The sequence below is a fragment of the Galeopterus variegatus genome, unplaced genomic scaffold (genome assembly GCF_000696425.1).
Source record: "Galeopterus variegatus unplaced genomic scaffold, G_variegatus-3.0.2 Scaffold876, whole genome shotgun sequence".
Lineage (NCBI taxonomy): Eukaryota > Metazoa > Chordata > Mammalia > Dermoptera > Cynocephalidae > Galeopterus > Galeopterus variegatus.
Window position 1 is genome coordinate 256,555 of NW_007726987.1, and position 22,478 is coordinate 279,032.

At 37.4% G+C, this 22,478-nt stretch overlaps 1 protein-coding gene across 1 annotated transcript in view; it reads left to right on the top strand.

The window, feature by feature from the left end:
- The window catches only part of LOC103590790 (RNA-binding motif, single-stranded-interacting protein 3-like), a 194,675-nt gene that overhangs the window by 137,873 nt on the left and 34,324 nt on the right, over nt 1-22,478 (top strand). Inside the window, exon 2 of the mRNA XM_008573097.1 lies at nt 8,479-8,651. Coding sequence (XP_008571319.1) covers nt 8,479-8,651 — 173 coding nt within the window. The remainder of the gene's footprint in view (nt 1-8,478; nt 8,652-22,478) is intronic.

Here is a 22,478-nt window from a genome sequence, read left to right on the forward strand (position 1 = left end):
TACCTCAACATATCTATGGTGGTGCTCTTTAAACAACATCTATTGGTCTCTATCCTACTTAGGAGGGCATATACAAGAAAGTTAGGGGAATTAATTTTTGGCAATATTTCTAATTGTAATTTTAGGGAAATAAAATATTGGATTGTAAACAGATTATTAAAGAAGCAAAATTAGAAAAATACTAAAATATAGAGACTATGGAAAAAAAACTAATCTAAAAAGTGTAGGCAACCATATCTTATAAGGTGCAAGAATGTGACTCTGAGCACAATTGTTTTACTCTTTCTCTGGTTGCATTCAGCACTAAGATGCTGACCATTGGATATACCAGACAGCTCCATGAACAGTTGCTTGTGACCTGATCTGGGTTTTCCCTCTTTGCCCAGTGATTCTAGTCCATCATAAGAGCAGGCATTTGGGTTGATCTCTGAGGTGTCCTCTGAACAAACAGAGCAGATGTTCCATTCAGGGATTATGGTCACTTTCAGTACTTCTGGGAAATTTCCTGACTCTAATAATTATTATTCATAGTGTAGCTGACATGAACCAATTATGGCTCATTCTTCCACAAGAAACCAATCATTATCAATATTGGAATCATGAGTTGTTTGGGTTATTTTCGAAGTTATAAACTTGACTTTTTAAAACTAATGCCATAAGTAACTCAAAATATAAAGTGTGTGTTAATCTGGTTTGTTTTTCTTTAAAAGATTAAGAGTTGGTCAAATTAAAAGAGAGGTTGGGCAAAGACCAGATGCCATTGGCATTTGGAGAATTAGAAATCTTTATAAAAGGCCATCAGCATCATTTACAACAGCCGCTCTTCTCTAGCTTGTACATTTATTAATGAAATTGGTTTATAGGTGCTTCAACTGAACAATAACAAGTTAACTTGTGTTTTCAAGTACCATGGATTTAAAAAATGTCATTTAATATCTAAACCTCTGAATGGAATTCAATGACTTTAAATTAAGCCTATTTGTAAATAGCACAGAGCAATGTGTGATTATGCAAACTGTTGAGGTTTCTTAAAAACTAATATTCAGAGCAAAAGTGAATCTCATCCTAACAGAATTTTACTAAAAGCTTGGTAGTGATTTGTAAACACCTTGAACCTAATTAGCCATTCCATCCACAATGATAGTTTCATCACTGTTTAGTTATTGCATTTTGGTTCTTGATGAAAATGGAAAACCACAGTTCTAATGACATCATTTCATCTCAAGAATAGTGGCCCCCATACTTTAAAAAAAAAATGATTAGCTCCTATAGCATCTTCTTCCAGGTAAAGTACTCCAACTAGAACTGAGAAAGCAACACTTATCTTAAAGATCTGCCTCATTATGATGATGACAACAATGATAATGATGGTGATGATGATAAAACAAAAATAAATATGTATTGAATATTGGCTCTGTACCATGCACTGAGCTAAATATTATACGTGCAATTTATATATTTTAGCTTCATAACAGTCCTATAAAGTAAAATGATAGTTGTCCCTTTTTTTGCTCATGACAGGAAGTTGAAGTACCTAGTTAGTGGCTAAGCTGGGTTCACAGCAGGCAGTCTGGAGCTCTTAAGCACCATGTCACTACTGTTGACAGCTGCTATTACCTAGGCCAGTTGACAGAGAATGTTCAAATGATGGCTTTTTGTGAGGAGTTTCATCTCTATTGCTCATTTTCATATCTTTGCTGTGAGTAAGAAAAGAGAAGTAGGGCAGGTTTTCACCAAACTCTATTATAAAAAGTCATAATTGAAACAATTGTAATATTCTAGATAATGGAGAGGCAATTGCCTAGCATAAAATTGCAAAGCCATAATGTATTTGGTTCATGAAACTATGGCTAAAATTGCATGGCTTCCCTTATATATAAATTTAGCTGCATTTGTTATTGCTTGCATGGACGGTATTCATATTCCCCCTCATTTGAGGCTATTATAGCCATACCAGTGCTCTTGCCGTGTTCTCTCTCTCATGGTGTGTTCACTAGAGGAGAGGTCTGCAGATGCAAGGTTATGTGGAAATTACAGTCTGGGAGAGGAATCGAATAGCCTGCAGCAGCATTATCCACTGAGCAATGGATTGCATGTGTATGTGCAGGCTAAATAATGTATGATTTAAGACAAGAATGTGGTTTGTATTCATTTTTGGATAGTAAAAGAGTTGGCATGTCAGTCCCTTGAGAGGCTTTATCCAGGGCTTTACCCTTGAGTGGATAAAAGAGTACAAATTCTATTGCACTGGAGATGAATAAAAACAAATTGGGAGACCATCAGCAGAACAGACTGCTGTGTGATGCAGTCCAAGGCTACTCCAAAACCACCAGACCAACTGCCGAAGGATCCTGCCAGCAACCAGATGCAGGCAATAGAATTGACTGCAGTTTGGCATCCAGGCCCTGTGATTCCCAGCCAAAGGGAACTGCATGCAAAAAAATATTTAAAATTCTCTTTGTAAAAGAGTTATGTTTTCAATCAGAGGGAGAAGTATATTTCAGACCTATTCTGCTGCAAATGAAATGTGGCATACTGACATCTTGGTTACAAAGAGTGGAGATGAGCGCTATTTGTACTTGGGGTAGGAAGGTGAACTTTGATTTGGTTGTGGGGTTTTTCAATGAAGTGGTTTTTTAGCCATTGAGTTAGTATCACTCATTGAGGGGTTCTATACTGGCCTTTCAAGAAAAGGGGATGGGTCTGTTTAAAATAGTGATTCTCAACTAGAGGAGATTCCCCCCCACCCCCATAGAGGACATTTGGCAATCTCTGGAGACATTTTTGGTTGTCACAACTTAGGGGGAGGGCAGTGCAACTGGCATCTCGTAGGTAGGGGACAAGGATGCTGTTAAGTACGCTACAATGCACAGGGCAGGTCCCTACAGCAAGGAATGATCTTGTCCAAAATGTTAGCAGTGTCAAAGTTGAGAGCCCTGGTTTAAAAGTATCTGGCTAGTGTCTGTGAATTACAAACCTGCCTACAGACAAGTATTCATTGAGTATAGTTTGACATTGCATTAAAAATGATTTTTTAATGATTTGCTTTACCTTATTGATGTGTGAGCAACATTTATTGGGTGTACCAAATGTTTTCTGTTAAAATAAACAAAGAGGAAAAAAAAAATACAAACAAGAACAGCTCACAGTCCTCTCTAATCCAACTCCTAAATACGCAGAGCAAAAAATCACAACTGACCTCCCTTCTAACTATACACACAAACCACACATTTTACAAGAATGTAGGAGGACCTGGGTGATTCACTTTTCAAACTTGAAAAATGAGATGTATTAACAAAGCACACTAAATGAATCAGCTCTTTAGGGTGATCTGCAAGCCAGTTCATTTTTCTATCATTAAATAACAAACCATGAATCTTGACAAATGAACCCCCTTGTTTGACTTTATTTGAAAAACTCATAACATGCTGAGTCCTGATGGTCACTTCCCCTTTGAAATTAAATTTTAAGATGGACTTCATTTAAATTCTGCTAGAGAGAAAAGGCTTGTTAACCTTCACTTTGACTGTCTGCTGTTGATCGTCATCATTCCTTTCCTCTTGCTTCTGCTTAGATGCATCGGAGCTTCTGCCAGAGTGTCTTCCTCCAGAGGTTTACTTGAAGGAAGCATTTATATTTATTGGTGCCCATATCATTAAGAGTTGAAGTTCTGTAGTGTTGCAGAAGACTGCATGGCTTCTGGAATCACACTACCTGGGTTTAAATTGGGGCTCCAGCTGTGTGACCTTGAGAAGATCATTTACCCTTTTCCTGCCTCAGTTTCTTCATTTGTAAAATGAGAGAAATATTTGCCTCATTAGGTTGTTGTGAAGATAATGTATAAAATACTTAGCAAGCACACAACAAATGTTACCTATAATTATTAGAATTATCGTTTTAAGAATAGCATCTTCCAAAGTGGATGCCAGGTCATTTTATTTAATTTCCTAAAGAGGACACTGAAACTGGTCCTCTGATTTAGCAGCCACAATGTGTGATTAAGGGGCTTTAGTCCCTATTCCAAAATCCCTAACAGACTCTCCCAGCAATAACACCATAAATAAATATCTATGAAAAATCTGCATACATGCCAAGCATGTACAGCTTCAAGAGAAGTCTTCTGTCTCTCTCCTTCAATCAGAGTGTCATCCAAAGCCCCTTTTCTGAAAATCTGTGATTTCTACTGCTTCTAAGCAAGCTGACACTGCAAATTCATAGCAACCCCCTTGCCCTGTCACAGCACAGCATTACAGTGTTCAGTAACCTCAGACTGCAAGTCCTCCCTACTCCTAAATAGGATTTATAAACTGTGACTTTGAGCAATATAGCAAAGTCAATTTTATCTGAAGGAAAATATTTTTCTTTACTAACATTTTAAAATCTCTTCCTCAGCACCACAAAATGATTTAAAAGCTAATCAATGATAAAATTCCAACTCCATCTAAAGACAAAGAATTGAGAAAGGAAGCAGAGCTGCTTTAATCAGGAAAGTGGCTGCTGCAACTCATTAACCCCTAGAGATTATTGACACTCTTTTTTTTTTTTTTTTAAAGATGCTGTGGTTTGGTCATCTGTCTTTTGTAGTCAGAGCATACAAAATTGCTTTTGCTTTTCACAAATTAATTAATTTAGACCTGTGCATTTGTCAGGCATTCTGGGAACCTTCTGCCAACATTTTGTTGATTAAAAGATGTTTATTTTGGAAATGGGTGGAGAGGAAGGAATTTATAATTCTTAAAACCAAAAAGTGATTTATAATCCTGAGTGCTACCTGAATCCATGGGTGCTTCATCAACAGATAAAAGAAATATAAAAGATTAAGAAGAGTCCCTGTATTGGGTATTAAAATCTGTGGATTGATTGGTTCTATAACACTGAGAAAGTCTACTAATAGGAATATGACACAGAAAACTACCTTTGATTGTGTATATTTTTCAAAGGGCTTCTGAAATACATCCTTTCTTTAAAAGTCTGGTGCTCCCACTCCAATTTATAAATTACGTATCTCATTTCCATACGTACAGGTTTCCTATCCTCATCTCAACTTTGGTTGCTTTCGATTGTTTTGTTGAATTTTTTTCCCAGTGAATATGTTGGGCCCTTTGGAGGGCACATTTATTGTTTTAGGCATCATGCAATTTACTAAGTGGTGTTCCGGTTATGGAAATGCTTGCAAAGAGCTCAGGGCGGGGGTTGTGGGGAGAATTAAGTAAACACATATTGATCATTCTGTAGCTGGTGCTTTCTTATTTGATCAGTCAAGGGCTCAGTCTGAACTGGTCCATCTAATCTGTGATACATAGAGCTGGAGACATTTTTCTGGCTCCCTGGTGGTTTTCAAGGCAATGCAATGGGAAAAACTGCTTTAAACAAAGTCTCATTTTAAAAGAAGCCTAAGTACAGAATGGAATTCAAAGAATTTGGAAAGAGAGGAGGTGAAAGTCATAGCAAACAGCTTTAAAAAGGCCCTGAGAAATTTAAAGAGAATAAAGCACATAAGGGAAGTAAAAGATAAATCCCATCCGATCCATTGTGAGATAGACCAAAAAGCTACTTCAGCAAGCATGTACTGAACACCTACTGTGTGCAGAGCTGTAAAAGAGGTAAAGCTTAAGTGTTGTTTGGATTCCAAGGTACAAAACAGAATACTTTAGGTAGGGAAGAAAGTCATAGCTTTTCATGCCAGCAAACAAACTTGAGTTTTATGCAGATATTAAATTCTAAAAGGCAATGAATATATACCATTTAATTCAAATATTTGGAAAAGAAAGTATTCTTCTAGGTAATTCATTTTAAAATTCTACATTAAAGATATTGACGCTAAATAAATTATATTTAAAGAAATAGTTGAGGAAAATGTTTATTTCAAAGAAGGGAGTTGGAGGCTCTGGGTTCTAACAATTTTCTGTTATCCCTCCACCCATGAATAAGAAGCTTAATAAGGAAAAGAGACCATATGGGAAGCTTGAAGCCCTTTACATATTGAGATGGCTTAGGGAAACAATGTGAATTCAGAAAAAAAGGATGATTTTAGGAACCTGTCAGAAATTTTGGTGGCTGACTATATTCTGAGATTTAGAATTAGAGAACAGATGAAGCTAGCACTAAGTTTTCTAGCACTGAGGTTGGAAGAATGACAGCAATGCTAAAAGAAATGGGGTAATTGTGATGGGTGGCTGGTGTGGGGAATGGGGAGATGAGAGAACAGGTGTAATGAGTGGCACTTCGATCTGAAATCCTGGAAGGTGTAAAGCAGAAGATTACAGCAAGAAATAAGGCTGGGTGCTGCTGAAACTTGGCCTCCTGTCTCTATAGGCTAAGTGCTGTGCTTATTCCCTTTTTATTGTACATGATGTAGCCTAAGTATTTAGTAAGCACTCACTATATATCAGGGACTAGGCTAGGTGCTTTTCATATAAGGGTTGACACATTCCCTGCCCTTGGGGAGCATGCATATTAGTGTTAGAGACAGGCATTAAATAAGTAAGCCAAAAACACATTAGACAGAGTCCAAATATGCTGGAGCTATGAGGAAAATAACAGAGGGCTTAGGGTGATACTTAATTTGAAATTACAGAGATGGGTAAAGCCAATCAAGCAGAGTAAGGCTGAGAATGGAAAGGGTGAAAGGTTGGGTGTGGGATTGAGTCTGGTGCAAGAAGTGATCAGAGGGATAGTCAGAGAAAGAATCACATGGGGCTTTAAGGACTGTTTAATGGGTCTACTGGGAAGCCACTGCAGGATCCTACCTAAAGAGTTCAACTCTCTGTGATCAAGGCCACATTCAGCTCTATTCCCAGGATCTGTACAATTTACCCATTATGTTTTTAAGAATTTTTTTTAGAATGAGACCACAGAGGTACAATGTACATTTTTCTTCCCTCAAATTATCCTCTTATTTCTTAGCTTTGTTTGATGGCACAAAAAGTTTTATAGTTTCACCTCTTCTGAATAAATACTTTTTTTGCTATTGTGCCCCAAACATACTGTTTGATGAGTACACACCTCCCAACCCTGATAAAACAGCTAATCAGTCTTTGGGTTAGAACCTAGCCAAAAACTCCCCCAGCGGAATCTTGATGAATGTGTTCAGTGTGACTTTGGGTAAGATTCAGGGATACAACTGAGAAAATCTGGGATACTTTTATAGACTAATATCACTGGCAAGGCAGATACAAACCACAAATACTAACATTATTGTTATTCTTGTTAATATTTATTGTGTGCTTACTAATTTCCAGGACCCATGTTGTTTGTATCAGTTCATTGTGTTTTCTTAAAAACCCTATGACAGGAGAGTACTATTATTATCCCATTTATATTAATGAGAAAGCTGCACCTCAGAGAGGTTAAGGCACCATCTATTGGTCACAAGGCCAATAAGAAACATGGCAGGGACTTGACCAAGACAGTCAGTGTCATTTGACAGCTTTTGAAGATATGCCTGTATAAAAAAGAAATAAGTGTAATGAATAAATATATCTACTAATTTTAGCATGTGTCATTATAAACACCCTCACACTGTATATTCCAAGTTTCTTGGAGTCATTTTATCATTTTCATTTTGTCATAAAATGGTGTGACCGATTGAAAGAGTGATTCTCTAATAGGGGAGATCCCTACCACCGCCAGGGTACATTTGGCAATATCTGGAGACATTTTTTGTTTATCACAACTGGGAGATGGGTGCTACTAGAATCTGGTGAGTTAAGGATAAGGGTCCTTCTGAACATCCTGCAATGAACAGGACAGCCCCACAACAGAGGATTATCCTGTCCAGATTGGCCATCGTGCCTAGGCTGAGACCCTGGATTGGACTAATCGAAAGCCAGTCTTGAGTATAAGGAGGGAATGGTGACTCAGTCTTGCAAACAAGGGACATTCAGCATGAAGAAGCAATTTGGAGAATGGGGAAAGTGCTATGATGGATTCATTCATTTAGTAATTTATTCATTTATAAAATCACTATTTATAGAATGATTTCTATGTGTCAGAAATTGTGCTGGATGGGAATGGTGAGGAAAACAATATGAGGACATTTCCTTGGAGAAAAGGAGGGAACGAAGGAAAGAGGCAAACCAAAGATGCCTGGCTGTCATCAGTAAGCTAGGGACAGAGCTTGGGTGCCAGGAGCGAACTGTTTTGTTTTATCAGGGAGAGAGTTAACATTCTACTTTTCAGGTCTAAGGTGAGTCAGTGTGGTCAGGGACAAATTCAAAAGCCAAATGCTACTGCCAGGAGCACCTGGTAACTTCTTTTTGTCCCATTTATGGCTGACATATGCTGATCCAAATGCAGGGCCAGAGGGGAAAAGAGCAAACGATGTTCTCAGCAGCAGCCCAGAGTCGTGACATAAATGTATGTGTGCGTGTGTGCATTGAAGGGGACGAGAAGCTTGCATTGCTTTCGAGTTGCGCTGCTGGCCTGTGAACAGGCACTGGCTTTTGTTTTTCCAGTAACAGCTTTTTCTGTTTCCAGCAGTCCTATGCACCAGCTCCCCACCCCATGGCTCCGCCCAGCCCCAGCACAAACAGCAGCAGCAACCACAGCAGCAACAACAGTGGCGGGGAACAGCTGAGTAAAACCAACCTGTACATTCGAGGCCTTCCACCAGGCACCACTGACCAGGACCTGATCAAGCTGTGCCAACCGTAAGTGCCCTTCTGCTCTCTGTGCCATTTCCAACTCACGTGCTTGCCTCTGTGGGCAGGGCCTGTTATTGCACCCTGGGTACCCATTCATTGGTGTCTTGGTGAGGAAGACTCTTCTGTACAAGGGGACTGAAATTTGAGATGTGATTCCAGCTGATTTTAGAGAGTGGTATTTGTTTGATTTTTGTTGTGCAAGTAGAGGTCCTTGAGCAGACATACATGGGAGTGCTGGCTGATTTGCATATACTGAGCCAAAAGATGAAGAGCCATGACAGTATTTTGCTCTCAAACTGTGTGGCTGGTGAAGTCAATGATGAATCTTATGAAAGTAGCTACTTTTCTTGAGCAGTATTAGTGGAGGGAATCTCAAAAACTCAAAAGTGAGTCTGGCTGGTTATCTCAGTTGGTTGGAGCACAGCTGTATAACACCAGCCTCACTGGTTCTGATCCCCATACTGGCCAGCTGCCCAAAAGTAAAAATAAAATAAAATAAAAATTTTAAAAACCTCAAATGTGGGGGCCGGCCCGGTGGCGCACTGCTACAGTGCGCCACTTGGGAGTGTGGTGGCGCTCCCGCCGAGGGCTCAGATGCCACATACAGACCGGCCACTCACTGGCTGAGCGAAGTGCGGGAGCGACGCTGAGGGTTGTGATCCTGTTGCCGGTCCCAGTCCGGTACGGGTGCGACACTGAGGGTTGTGATCCGATGCCAGTCATGAAAAAAGACAAAAAGGAAAAAAAAAAAAAAAAAACCTCAAACGTGGTAGATTTCAAGGTGATTATCTCCTGTGTTCCAAAGTTTTTCTGGCAAGTGCTTGGAAAATGCAGGCTCAGGCAGAACCAGGTAATTGGAGAATTATAAAGTGAATCTTCCAGTTTCCTTGAAAATATCTACTGCCTCGTCCAGTGGAGCTATCTCCTATCAAGGCCAAGACCTGCTCTCACCAACTAGTTTTATATTTGCTAGGAAGTGTGGAAATAATTAAATCCTCTTCCCAAACATCTTCATTAATCTATTACCTACCAACACTTACTTTATTAGCTCTCATTTCTGAGCAAATAAATTAAACAGATTTAAGTTTACCCTCCAAATGAAATTAATAATGAATAATGAATTAAGAATCATAGATGTGTATTTTTAGATTGCTGTCTGATTATTTTCAAAGTAATGTCAGTATACATATTTGCCATTTAATTGTGCTTAAGCTGGGCATTTTTAAATTTTGGGAAACTATTAACCTGATTTTCTTTTCTCTTTTGTAATGCTTTTACAAGAATTCTGAAAAGATATTTATTTTGTAAATTTTCCAACCTCTAAAATATCACAAGAGGAAAACAAAACAGACAATATTTATTTGCCTTTGTTCTGCATTTTAAGATTTGGGAATACATAGCAAAACAATAGAAAGTAGCAGATAAACCAAAACACAAATACGTAACTATGTAATCAGTTGACAAGGTGGATTAGCGTGAGGACACCCTGTTGCTATTGACTGCCTTAATTTGTGAAAGAGGTAAGGCAGACCTTGAAACATAAATATTTATTTAAAAAAATGTTTTTTTCTTAAAAGAAATATTAAAAGTGACAGAGCTAAGACATACAATTATATGTTAGGTTTTGTTCTATAAAATATTGTGGTTGAGAATTGGAAGGTAAATAATTCAACTTTTTCTTGTTAAAAAATCTAAGCTATTTTAAAAAGTTAGGTCTTGGAAAATGTGAAAGATTGCAGGCTTGTGATAGAAGGTTTAGATGAAGTATCTCCACTTTAACGAATGTAAAAAGAATAGCTCTTTTCCTAGATTTTGTAATTGAATATCATTCATAAACAAAATATAGGTGGGTGTTGAGGAAAGGTTCTCTCTCCTTGATCTATACCACTAGTAGAGCTTGTTGAAACACAGTTTTGGCCCAAGAGATTATGGTTTATAGATCTGGAGGGGAGCCCCAAATTTGCATTTCTAAGAGGCTCTCTGGAGTTATTCATGTTGCTGGTCTTTTGAGAGGCACTTCTCTACAATCATATGAAGACTACTGAGTGTTTCTATTGCATAAAGTTTTACTTAATTGATGAGGGGGATTGAGGTGAAATACTGGGGTATTAATGCCTGCTCAGCCACTGCATGACCTTGAGGCAAATCACTTTCTTCCTTTGAGACTCAGTTTCCTCTTCATTAAAAGAATGGGTTGAATTTGATTATTTATCGGTTTCCTTGTAGTATTAGTGGTGTACAGGAGTTGCCTCTGACTAGTGCACTGAAGCCAATTGTTAAATATTCAGGAATTTTGTGAGCGATTTAGTATAGACTTGGTAGCTGGAAATCAGCCATGGTAGCTGTAGTTATAACACAAGAATCAGCAAGTCCTACAGACCAGAACTTTATTTCATTTCATTTTATTGGAGAGCTGGTTGAAAAATATACCACTGATGTAGCATTATTCTATGAATTTGTGTCAATATCCGTTTCTGCAAAAAATTGCCAGAACTTTATAAATGGCAATTATTACCTAAAAGCCTGTATTGGCATTTTTAACTCAGGAAGGAGATGTGGTGACAGAGAAACACTGTCATTTAGAAAATTAGTTTTGTTAATGTTTCTCATGTGCATTTGAGAAATATAAAGAACGCTAAGTAAACAGAGGGTAATGGTTACTTGTTCATATTAATATTTGCTGGCCAATAAGATGTGGCCCATTTACTGTTTTTGTGAAAATGTTTGTGGGTTCTCACATTACTAAAGTGATCTGGACGTGGGGTTTATTGTTTAGATTCTTTTTTTTTTTAGAGAATCTTAGAGAACTGATGTGGTCAGGCAACATAATGTAGTGGAAAAAACTGTACACTAAAAAACTGGCTTTCAGTCCTGACTGTGCCATCAACATGGTCTGTGGCCTTAGGCAAATGACTTGTTCCCTCTTAACTTTGGTTTGTTCCATGCATAAAATAATGGATTTGAACTTGATAATCTTTTACACTTCATTCACTCTAAAATTCTGATATTTAGTGGAAGTCCTCATTATTTAAAGCCACACTTGCTCTGGATTACCTTTTACATTGTTCTCCAATCCCCTTTTACAGTGCTGGCAGGGGCAGCCTGAATTGCCTCAGCTGCTTGAATCTGACCTGATAGCTGGAGACGCCTTTGGTAAAAAACTGATGTAGGTCATTTGTAAAATCCTGCTCCCCCTCTGGTAGTCTTGGTCTCTTACAGTGCTGATTACTGTTTCACATTAGCGGTCTTATAAAGATTAAAATAATTTTGCATTCCTTTTATTCACCCAACATTTTAAAATAACTTCACCTACAAAACAGATATTTGTAGATTTAAATGAACTTGCCATTAGGATCTATTTTCCATGTTTATTCCTATGAAATTATGAGTACTTTTAGAGTTAATCTTTCTTATATTATAGGAAATGTAATATTTGCAAATATCTATGGTAATAAAATAATGGAAAACAGAGATACACGTAAAAAGGCAGAGACATATTGAATGAATTTTCTGGTATTAGTATATAATAGCCATGTTAATGCTAATGAACAGCAAGGAAATGATATTAAAGAAGAAGAAATTGCATTATTTCTCAATGTATAATCTGAGAGCAAATTCTTATTAGGGAATTCTGTTCACATTCATCACCAGCTCCTATGCTCAGATCACAAGTGAAATCAAAGAAAAGAAGACAAGACTGAAGAAAAATAGACATGAAGAACGACTTTATGAAAAACCTCTCTAGTTATACCTACCTTTTAGATGAATATATTATATTGCATGCATTGAAGGAAATATTATAGTTAAAGACCTTCTAATGTCTTTATCTTGAGAATCCTCATGGAACTTTATTGTGTTTTCAATCAAGAAATATTTACAGAGTACCAGCAGCATGCCTGTGCTGAGGATTTGGTGAGGAGTAAATTTAGAAAAAGGCCTTGCATTAGCAGAATTATATTCTGCTGAGAAAATAGACATCAGTTAAATAATTATATGATTGGATATAAAATTTCAACTATGCATGCAAAAAAAAGAAAGAGAGGAGCAGGAGTTTATAACATGGGATTCAACCTCATTAGGGCAATTGGCAAGGCATCTCTGAGGAAGTGACAATTGAGCTAAGACCAGAAAGATGAGCAGGTTTAACTAAGTGAGGAAGGAAAGAAGAGCATTCCAGGCCAAGGGAACTTCACAGTACAGGACCAATGCCTGTGGGGAGCATGGCAAAGACGAGGGGCTGAGTTTCTCTGAGTTTTGGCCAGTGTGGCTGCAGTAGAGAGAGGGAGGTGGAGTATGGGGCAAAATAAGCTGGAAACATGGAGAGGAACACAAGGATTCCTTTGCAGATTATGTTAGGAGCTTTGCTTTATTTTAAGAGCAATGGAGAAGACCATTGAGTTATCCTAAAGAGGAAGGTGGCATCATCTGATTTTTGTTTCAAAAAGATAATTCCAGATGCTCAGTAGAGAGAAGGGATCCCATGAGATCAAGGAACAATAAAAGTAGGAATAGTTGAAAAGTAAGCTGGAAGAATGGTTTGTTTTCAGAGAAGAGGATGTGAGAATTAATAATTGTGGTGATAGAACAATTATGTGTGATGAAGGATGTCTTTCATCATGTGCATTCATTTTTTCCATTAAAAAAACAAAGAAACAGAAGAAACAGCAAAGTAGCACAGAACAGAACCCAAGTCTGATGATTCTTAGTTAATCCTATTTTCTTAGCCAGTCATGAATGGGTCAGCAATATACAATTAAACATTTACTGGCTATAATGTTAAAAGCACTATAGGCAAATATAATGAAAACTAAAACTCTAATTGATTATGCTTATATTGATGGATGTGTTATCAGTTGGAGACTACATTTGGAATGCTTGGATTATATACCCTCTGCTTATCTCAAGAGGAACGGATGGAAGTGAGAAAAGATAGATTTGGTTTAATAAAGTGAAAGAGAGCATTGCAACATTTTGAGACCAAATAAAATTTTGGTGTTGTATGATTTTTCACATAATAACTTTTATTTTCTCTTTCAAAGAAGTTGGTAACTTCTATTATATGATTGTGAATATGTCCTTAAAACACATTTACATTGCTCTTACAAAATAAAATCAAATATTTACCACAATGGGCAGAATTTAAAATGGAAAAAAATATTAATATGTTTATACATTCCACATGCAGAATATCATTTATCTAAACATCCATGTGGATTATAAATTTTAATTAATAGAATACTAGACTGGGCCAATTGCCCCCTCTTCCATGTGATTAACTAATGTGTAGTTAATTAAAATATCGTGAAAGGGCTGAGTGAATTGTTCTTCTGTTATAAAGTGAACGTGCTGCTGCTCAGGCCACCTGATGCAGAATGAAGGAGAATGGAGGGGAAACTCGTGGGTAGGTGCACAAGTATTTCCAGTTGTTACCAGAAGAGCAGGAAAGTCAGCCTCCAGCCCTTCATTTTTCTCGGTGAATGTTCTCTTTGCTCAAGTTGTGACACCCTAGCATTTCCCCCTTTAAAATGAAACCGTGAATGTCACTTTAACATTTAACAAGAGAGGAGAAACACCCACAACGAAAAGCCAGGGAAACAAAATAGGAGTGTTTGTGCTTAAGAGCTGAAGGGCTGCACAAGCTAATCCCCCCGACTTTAACCCAACCCTGTTGGATGTCTTGTTATGGCGCACGCTGAACGCTGAATAGTAAGAGCAGACTCAAGTGCCATCCAGGCTCTGGGTGCAGAGTCCATTATCCACAGTGTCAGACAGTTTTGACAAATGCTCTGACACAATCAAACCTTTTATCAATTTAAAAGTAACCTTGTCACAGTAATCTGTCAAACCGTTCAGATACAACTAAAGGAAAACAAGTCATCATGCACTCCAGAGTAACCAAGTAAATAAGAAAAATGTGACTGGAATTTTTTTGAGTACTTTCTTACTGTGTCATCGAAGATTTAAAAGTTCCCACTAATAAGACCTGAGGAAATTTATTAGCAGCTTTCTTCTGCAAGTCAGACTCAAATTACGCAGCTGCTTTTGAGGTGTCATAAATCTGGCGGTGGCAGGTGTGAGCAGGAAGTGAATTCCAGAATCTTTGAACCCTGCCTTTGTGTATTTTAACTGAGAGAGTGCCTTAAAGACCCAAACTTGATATGTGAATTCCTTCAGTGAGCACAGATCTGACACTTAGAAACAATTATATTTGCCAAGCATCTATTGTAAACCAGACACAGTATTTAATTAGTGATTAATAAATAGTAATTGTCATTAATAATGCATTGTTATATTTATACATATTATTAACAACATTTATTGTGTGAGTATTGCATACCATGTATTCTGCTAAGTTTTTATATTGTTTTATTTAATGCTCAGAACAACCCTATGAAGAGGGAATAATAATTTCTGAGTAAAAGCTAAGTAAACTGAGGCTCAAAGAGGTTAAGAAACTTGATGAAGTTTGTACAGCTACCAGGATTCAAAATCTGGCTCTGACTTCAAAGCCCTTCTTCATGACCAATAAAAGATTCATGTAATGGAAACAAGGGTAGCATAAGTGATAGGTTCTCAAGTCTATGACTGCCCATGAGAATCCCTTAGGGAGCTTTAAAAAATAGGAGGTCTGGATCTCACTCTCCTGAGTTTCTGATTTAACTAGTACGGGGTCAGCCTGGACACTGAAATTTTTAAAAACCTGCTCAGGTAGTCTTAAAATGTAGCTACGTTCGAGAACCCCTAGACTTAATAATGCCTAAATTAATTGGAAAACGTAATTTAATACTCTGTTTTAACTTCCTAATTCTGACTGTCATAGGATCTAGCAATTTCATAGGATTTGCCACGTTGACTTCAATTAACCAGGAAACTTAAAAATAGATTTCATTAAGACAATTTTGGGATAAATTATTTTTTTGATCACAAAATTGGGTTTTTAGATTAGGCACATGGAAAATCAAGCCGTGGAATAAGTCTCTACAAGTATTTTAAGGATGTGCTTGAAAGGATCTCAGTTTCCTTCTTCACCTAATTTTCATAAGTCAGACATTTCTTCAATATTCTACTTGTTAATAATGTTTATATTTAATATATGAATAAGCAAGAAACTCTTTTCATTTTGACTCATGTCACTAAATTTCTATATATACTTATATTTTTCTTACTTACCATACTCTAGTGAACATTAGTCTAGTGAATCTTAAAAAATAATCTGTATTTTCCAGCATTTGGGGGTGCCCTGGAAATCATTGTCCCACTGACTCATTGACCATTCATTCATTATTGTTTTTATTACTTTGGATGAAGAATGTTCTGCTGAATATTTTCTTATTTCAAGATCTATTTGAAAATATATTTATTTAAATTGCCAACAACTGACAATGCTTTTCCCTATTTATTCTAGAATCAGAAAAAATTAAAAAATCAAACCATTGTGAGCACAAGTTAACTTAGTTTACCATGTTGGTGGTAGCACAGAAAAGATAGGGACATACAAGGGTATGATCAATTCTTTCTGGATGTGCCAAATAAGGCCTGGAGCTTTGGGAGAGGTGGAATTCCAGGCAGATATGCTGAATGCCTGAAAATTTGAGGCACTTGGGGTTCAAAGGCAGGATTCTGGCAAGTTCAGATGGCATTCTGGTTTTCAATTTGTCTAATGGTTTTCTATTTAGCAAATATAGCCAACTCTTTTTAGTCCTTATTTTACTCGATCTCTCAGTCATTTGACCCTGTCAACCGCTCCTCTTCCTCTATCTGCCTCTTGAATATTTTGGAGTTTTCTGGAGGTTGGACCTTTCCTCTTCTCACTATACAAACCATCCACTCTCTACTACTTAAATAACTTCAGCTATTCTGATGATTATTAAATCCATCTCTCCAGCTCATGGAGTCTTTTTTTAGTCTTAGATTTATATCTCATTAATCCCTAGACAATTCCAACTGTGTATTACAAGAACTATCAAAAACTCATTGTCTAAAATAAATTATTCCTAGACCTAGTCCTTCTTTAATGTTCTCTTTTTCTGTGGTTTGTACCATCTCCACCCAGTCACCCAGATAAAAAATCTTGTCACTATTTTTTCTAACCTGGAATCATTTTCCAAGATATATAAGTTTCACATGCTTATGTTGATAATGCCCAGGATCTCTTCTGCTTCACTACTGCCATAGTTCATTTGCTCCTTTATTCAGAAGTATTTATTGATTGTCATCTACGCATCAAGAACTGCAGGTATCTTAAGGACTGTTAATTCTCTTTATAAAACTTGTGTTCTAATGCAGACAGATGATATATGAATAAATGAATAGTTACAAAAAAACATAATATGTAAATACCATTAAAAGTAGGTTGTAAGTAATGACTGGGAGGTTACTATAGACTGGGTGTCTTCTTTAAGGCGAGGTCTCAATTTCCAAAAGGAGTCAGGCTGCTGATGTTCAGAAAGAAGGGCACTACAGACTTATGTAAGAGCTTGTACAAAGCCTGAAGGTGGAAATGAGTGTGGTGTGTTTTTGGAATATAAAAAAGGTTAGGTATTCTGTAAAGAAGCGGTTTTAGGGAATTATGAAAGGAGGAGAAAGAAAATGAGCAAGGAAGCTATTGTGGAAGTCCAGGAAAGAGAAGGCTTGGAGTAGGATTATGGTGGTGGAAGAAGTTAGATGTGATGAATTTAGAATACATTTTGGAGATAGTTTTGATAGAATTTACTGATGAATTGAGCATGGCAGGAGGATTAAGGGAAAAAGAAATCAGATAACTTCTCAGCTTTTGGGTTGAGAATCTAGTGACTATAGAGCCATTTAATAAAATGAGGAGGACTGTAGATGGAGCAATTTCGGATGGAGAGAAATCAAGAGTACTTCTTATTCCTGTTATTTTTAAAATCCTATGAGACATTTCAAATGAGATAGAATGGCAATTTAATATGCTTATGTGACTCTAGTGTTCAAAGCAAAGGTTAAAGTAAAAGATATTGAATGGGAGTCATAAGCATTATAAATGGCTTTAGAACCCATCATACTCATGAGCTAATGACAAAGTACCTAATATGCACTAGATACTATTCTAAACATTTTGCATGCAAGTATTTGATATTACATCTGCCAATGCAATTATACCTCGTGCCAACTTTCATTTCATAGGTGAAAAAATAATAACACAAAGAAGTTAAGCGGCTGTCCCAAGGTCACTCAACTGGTAACTGGCAACTACAGGGTTTAAATTAAGGAGTTTGGTTTAAGAGTCCTCTCTCTTAATTGTGAACCATACATGGGGACTGTACATAGTAAGGAAAGAAAATGTGCACCAACCCAACATTCTGAGGTTGTGAGAGGAGGAGATGCCAAAAAAGGCATTTATAGAGGCCATCAATGAAGTAGTGGAAAACCAGGAGAGCAGGAGAATGTTACACTACAGAAGTTGGGAGAGGAAAGCATTTCAAGAAGACAGAATGATTAAAGGTGTTGAACACTATTGAGAAGTCAAGAAATATATCAACAAAGAGTTACATTTGGATTTGGCAACATCAAGGTCATTGGCAAACTTGACTAGGACAGTCTTTGTAGACGGATAGAAGCTAAAAGCCATTTGGAGTGGGCCTTTCTCATCATCTGACATTCTTTTCAAGTAGAAATGCTTGCCTCTCCTTTGTGCACCAGCTACACCTAAATAGTCATCTTTCCTAACATTTTTTCCTCTTGATCTGTTTTACTCTCTCTATTATTTCTGTGTTCATCTCTATCTCACTCAATCTCTGTTTCTGTAACTCTCTGTTCTCTCTCTGTCCATTCCTCCCCTATCCCTACCAATCTCTGCTCCTTTTTTAACCGAAGACATTTGAGGACATTAGATTTACCTCATTAATTTTGTACCCCTAGTTCCTAGCACACTGCCAGGTATTTAAGTGGTAACTGATAAATATTTAATGACTGAATGAGGCCCAAATTCATCAGTAATATAAAAATAATTTTATTGGACTTATATCATAAAACTTGTTCTGGGGTAGACTTTGAGTTTATAGTGAGAGATATAGGAAACAGCCTTTTATCTTAGATAACTGCTTCCAGTGTTGTACCACCAGAGTGAAAGAAGAAAGGTTTTGAATATAAAGCTTTTTATTATGTAGATCCCAAGGAGAGTTTTGGAGGGAAGTCTTAGGATAACTTGGATCATGTGTATTAAAGGAACCAAACAAGGATCATTACTTTGCTTACTCAGTATTGCTGCTGAGACAAGAAATTAACCATTTATTCTTGCCAGAGCCATCAGGTTTCAACTATCAAACAGATCACAGTGTTCCACTGACTCTGCTAATTCTATGCCTAATGCTAAATAATTTAGATTCATTGAATGGTGTTTGCTGAATTTTTTTTTTTTTTTTGGCTCTGGAGTATTTTCACGGATTTCCCTTTGCAACCAATGATTTGGGGGGCACAGAATAAGAAACTATAGATTAAAAAAAACACACACACAAAACTTATCTGCATATTTGATATATTAAAAATAAACTTTTACCTGAAAATTTGCAGTAGTATGATTTATATACATTATTTAATCATATAATTGAGAACAAGTTATGGTTACAAACTATTCTTAAAAAGAAAATTTTAAAAAAACAATCTTTTGGGCCGGCCCGGTGGCGCACTGCTACAGTGCGCCACTTTGGAGCGCGGTGGCACTCCCGCCGAGGGTTCGGATCCCACATACAGACCGGCCGCTCACTGGCTGAGCGAGGTGCGGGTGCAACACCGAGGGTTGCGATCCCGTTGCCGGTCCCGGTCCGGTACGGGCGCGACACTGAGGGTTGCGATCTGTTGCTGGTCACGAAAAAAGACAAAAAGGAAAAAAAAAAACAATCTTTTTTTTCTTTACTTCTTATCTGTTTTTATATTCACTATAATTCTGACATTGTAGTGTCTATTGACAAACAAGTACTTTATTTGATACAACAAATACGTCATAATAATATGAATCTTTCCATGGATTTTTTGAAGTACTGTTGAATGTCATAATAATAATATGCATTTTTGTTGTTCGTTTACTAGATACCTTTATATAAATAATTCTACTAAATTTGCAATCAAGGAAACAGATGCTTAAATAATATCAGTCGTTGAAATGTTTATTCATAAATATATAAATTCAGATGCAAATTAAACTTGTTTAGGTTGACTTCTTTCTAAGAAAATACAGACAGCTTGTTATTACTGTCTTCTGTACATCATTACGTGGGTCACTCTGGCACCAGAATGCTTGGATTCAGCTCTCAAAGCTATCATTTCTGAGCTATGTGTCCTTGGACAGGTCACACAACTTCTCTTTTCCTAAGTTTCTCTTTCTATAAAGTGCATATGGTAATGGTATCTCCCTTTGTTGAATTGTTAAAAGAATTAAATGAGTTTATACATGGAAAGCACCTAAATAGGGTCTGGCATAGAGTGTGCACCCAGTCAGTATTATGATTATGAGAACTTTCCCAGTATAAACTGAAGTTTATTTGCTTTCAATTTAAACATTATATTTGAAGCTAGTGGTCATTTTGTTCAAATGATTTCTTGTTCTGCACTGAAACTCTGTATTACAACATATTATCCAAAGTTCTTCCCAGTTCTGGTATTTTGCAATTTTTTAAATTCTAGATCTTATGTACATGAACACAATTGCCTTTATCATTCAGGACACAGACCTTGGTTTTTGATAATTGTTGTCTTCTACTCATGAGTTTTCAAAGGCATCAAGTCTAACATTAGTTACCTGTAAAATTGAGCCTTGCTGATTCTTGCACGGAAATCTTGGGAAAGGAACCAAGTGTAAGATAAAGAACTGACCTGTTTCACTGATTCCTGTTTCGACATCACAGGGCAAGCCAGAGACATAATCTATAGATGACTGCGTGTCTCAACACAGAACAGTGGTGCAATCACACAGTGAACTCTCTGATCGCTGCAACCACCTGTGTGTTTTATTGAATACTAGGTGTCCTTAGGACACTTTCATGGCAACAAACCAGGAAAAGGCTGTAAGCAGTTCAAGAAAGAACTAGAAATGAGGTTATCAGAGAATTGTAAAAGGCTTCCCCCATTTCAAAATTTAAAAAAGGAGTCATCCTAGGCTAATAATGAGTGACACCTCTGAGAAAGGGAAAGGAAGTGTATTTTCAAGGAATGCTTTCATGTCAGAATCGTTTTGTCTGAACAGAAAGTGATTTGCTATGGGCCTTTAAATAAACAGTCAGTTCTTGGTTCTTCGCCTCTGTAGGTGACTCTCTTTTTCTCTAATTCTAAAGCAAAAGGGTAGCATTTATTAGGTTACAACGTCACGCTACTGTGAAGGATTAATGCATTCGTATTCATTCCATGTTTGAATTCCAGTGAAAAGGACCATTATAGTGAGAGCCGACATTTCGCTGGGTGCTTTGTACCAGGTATTGTTACAAGCACTTTACAGGTAGAGGGATCAGCTCTATCTGGTTTGCTCCGGACTGTCCAAGTTTTAGCATACAAGTCCTAAATTCTGGGAAATCCTCTGTCCCAGCAAACCAGGACTCTATTTACACACGTATTATTTTATTTGATTATCAACATAATTCTCTCTTGCAACTAAGGGAACTGAGGCACTGATAAGTTAAGTAATTTTCTTTTCTTTTTTTTTTGTGTGTGTGTGTGTGACCGGTAAGGGGATCGTAACCCTTGGCTTGGTGTCGCCCGCACCGCGCTCAGCCAGTGAGTGCACTGACCATCCCTATATAGGATCCGAACCCGTGGCCTCGGTGCTGCCAGCACCACTGCACTCCCGGTGCAGCACTCTCCCGAGTGAGCCACGGGGTCGGCACAGTTAAGTAATTTTCTGAAGTTTTAACAGCTACTGATATTTCCTAAAAGTGGCTGAGTATGAACTCAAACCCAGACATTAGAGCCCACTCTTTCATTCTCTACCAGGATTTGATTATTGGAATAAATACTTAAGCGGTAGAATGAGACCTTATTCATCAGAACCTGGCCTAGAACTCAGGTATTTCAGTCCCTCTGGAGGTAGGAAGAGGAGGAAAAGTATTTCCACTCCATTTGTTGGTGACATCAAACTCCAGTCTCAGAAATGCCTGTCAGTGGCTGCAAAGGAATGTCTTTCTGAGCCACTACTAGAAAATTAATTAATTGCAAAATTCTGCCAAAAAAATCCCTATAACTTACAGATGATGTAGTACCATTCACAGTAACCACTTAAGAAATAGTGTTGAGTGTATAGTTTGATGAAAAATCACTTCAGCAAACTAGATGTGTTCTGTTTGTGCTAATGTCCTTCCTTTAAAAAAAAGAAAAACATGAAAAACTATTCAGACAAATTATGATAAAATATCTGCAAGTATAAAATCATGTTTCAAATGGAAGTTGCTATTTCTTAGTTATTAGTGTGATATGAATGTTCTTTGTTGCAGTTTTATTCTTTCTGTTACTCATTGCCTGCGTAAACAACCACATGTTCTGAGTAGAGCAGTGTCATCATTCTCTGGCTTTGGATGTAGAAAAGCAGTAAAATAACAGGGAAAGAGGGGTCCACATGGTATTGCCAATTTTCAAATTTATCAAAGAGTGGGAGCTAAGAGAGAAAGAAGGAAGGAAAGAAAGAGCACGGTGGTGTGTTGGACTTGCAGAGGGAGAGAGCAGACCTAGGGATACAAAGTGGGGAGGGAGGAAAGAGGGAGAGGGAGAGAGGTTGGAGATAAATGGGTGGGGGACACAGGGTACAATTGCAATTTGTGGTACCGGGCATGCTGCCAGTATGGTTCTGGCCTTCACATTTTGGGTATGAGGGATGACAGTCAGCTTTGT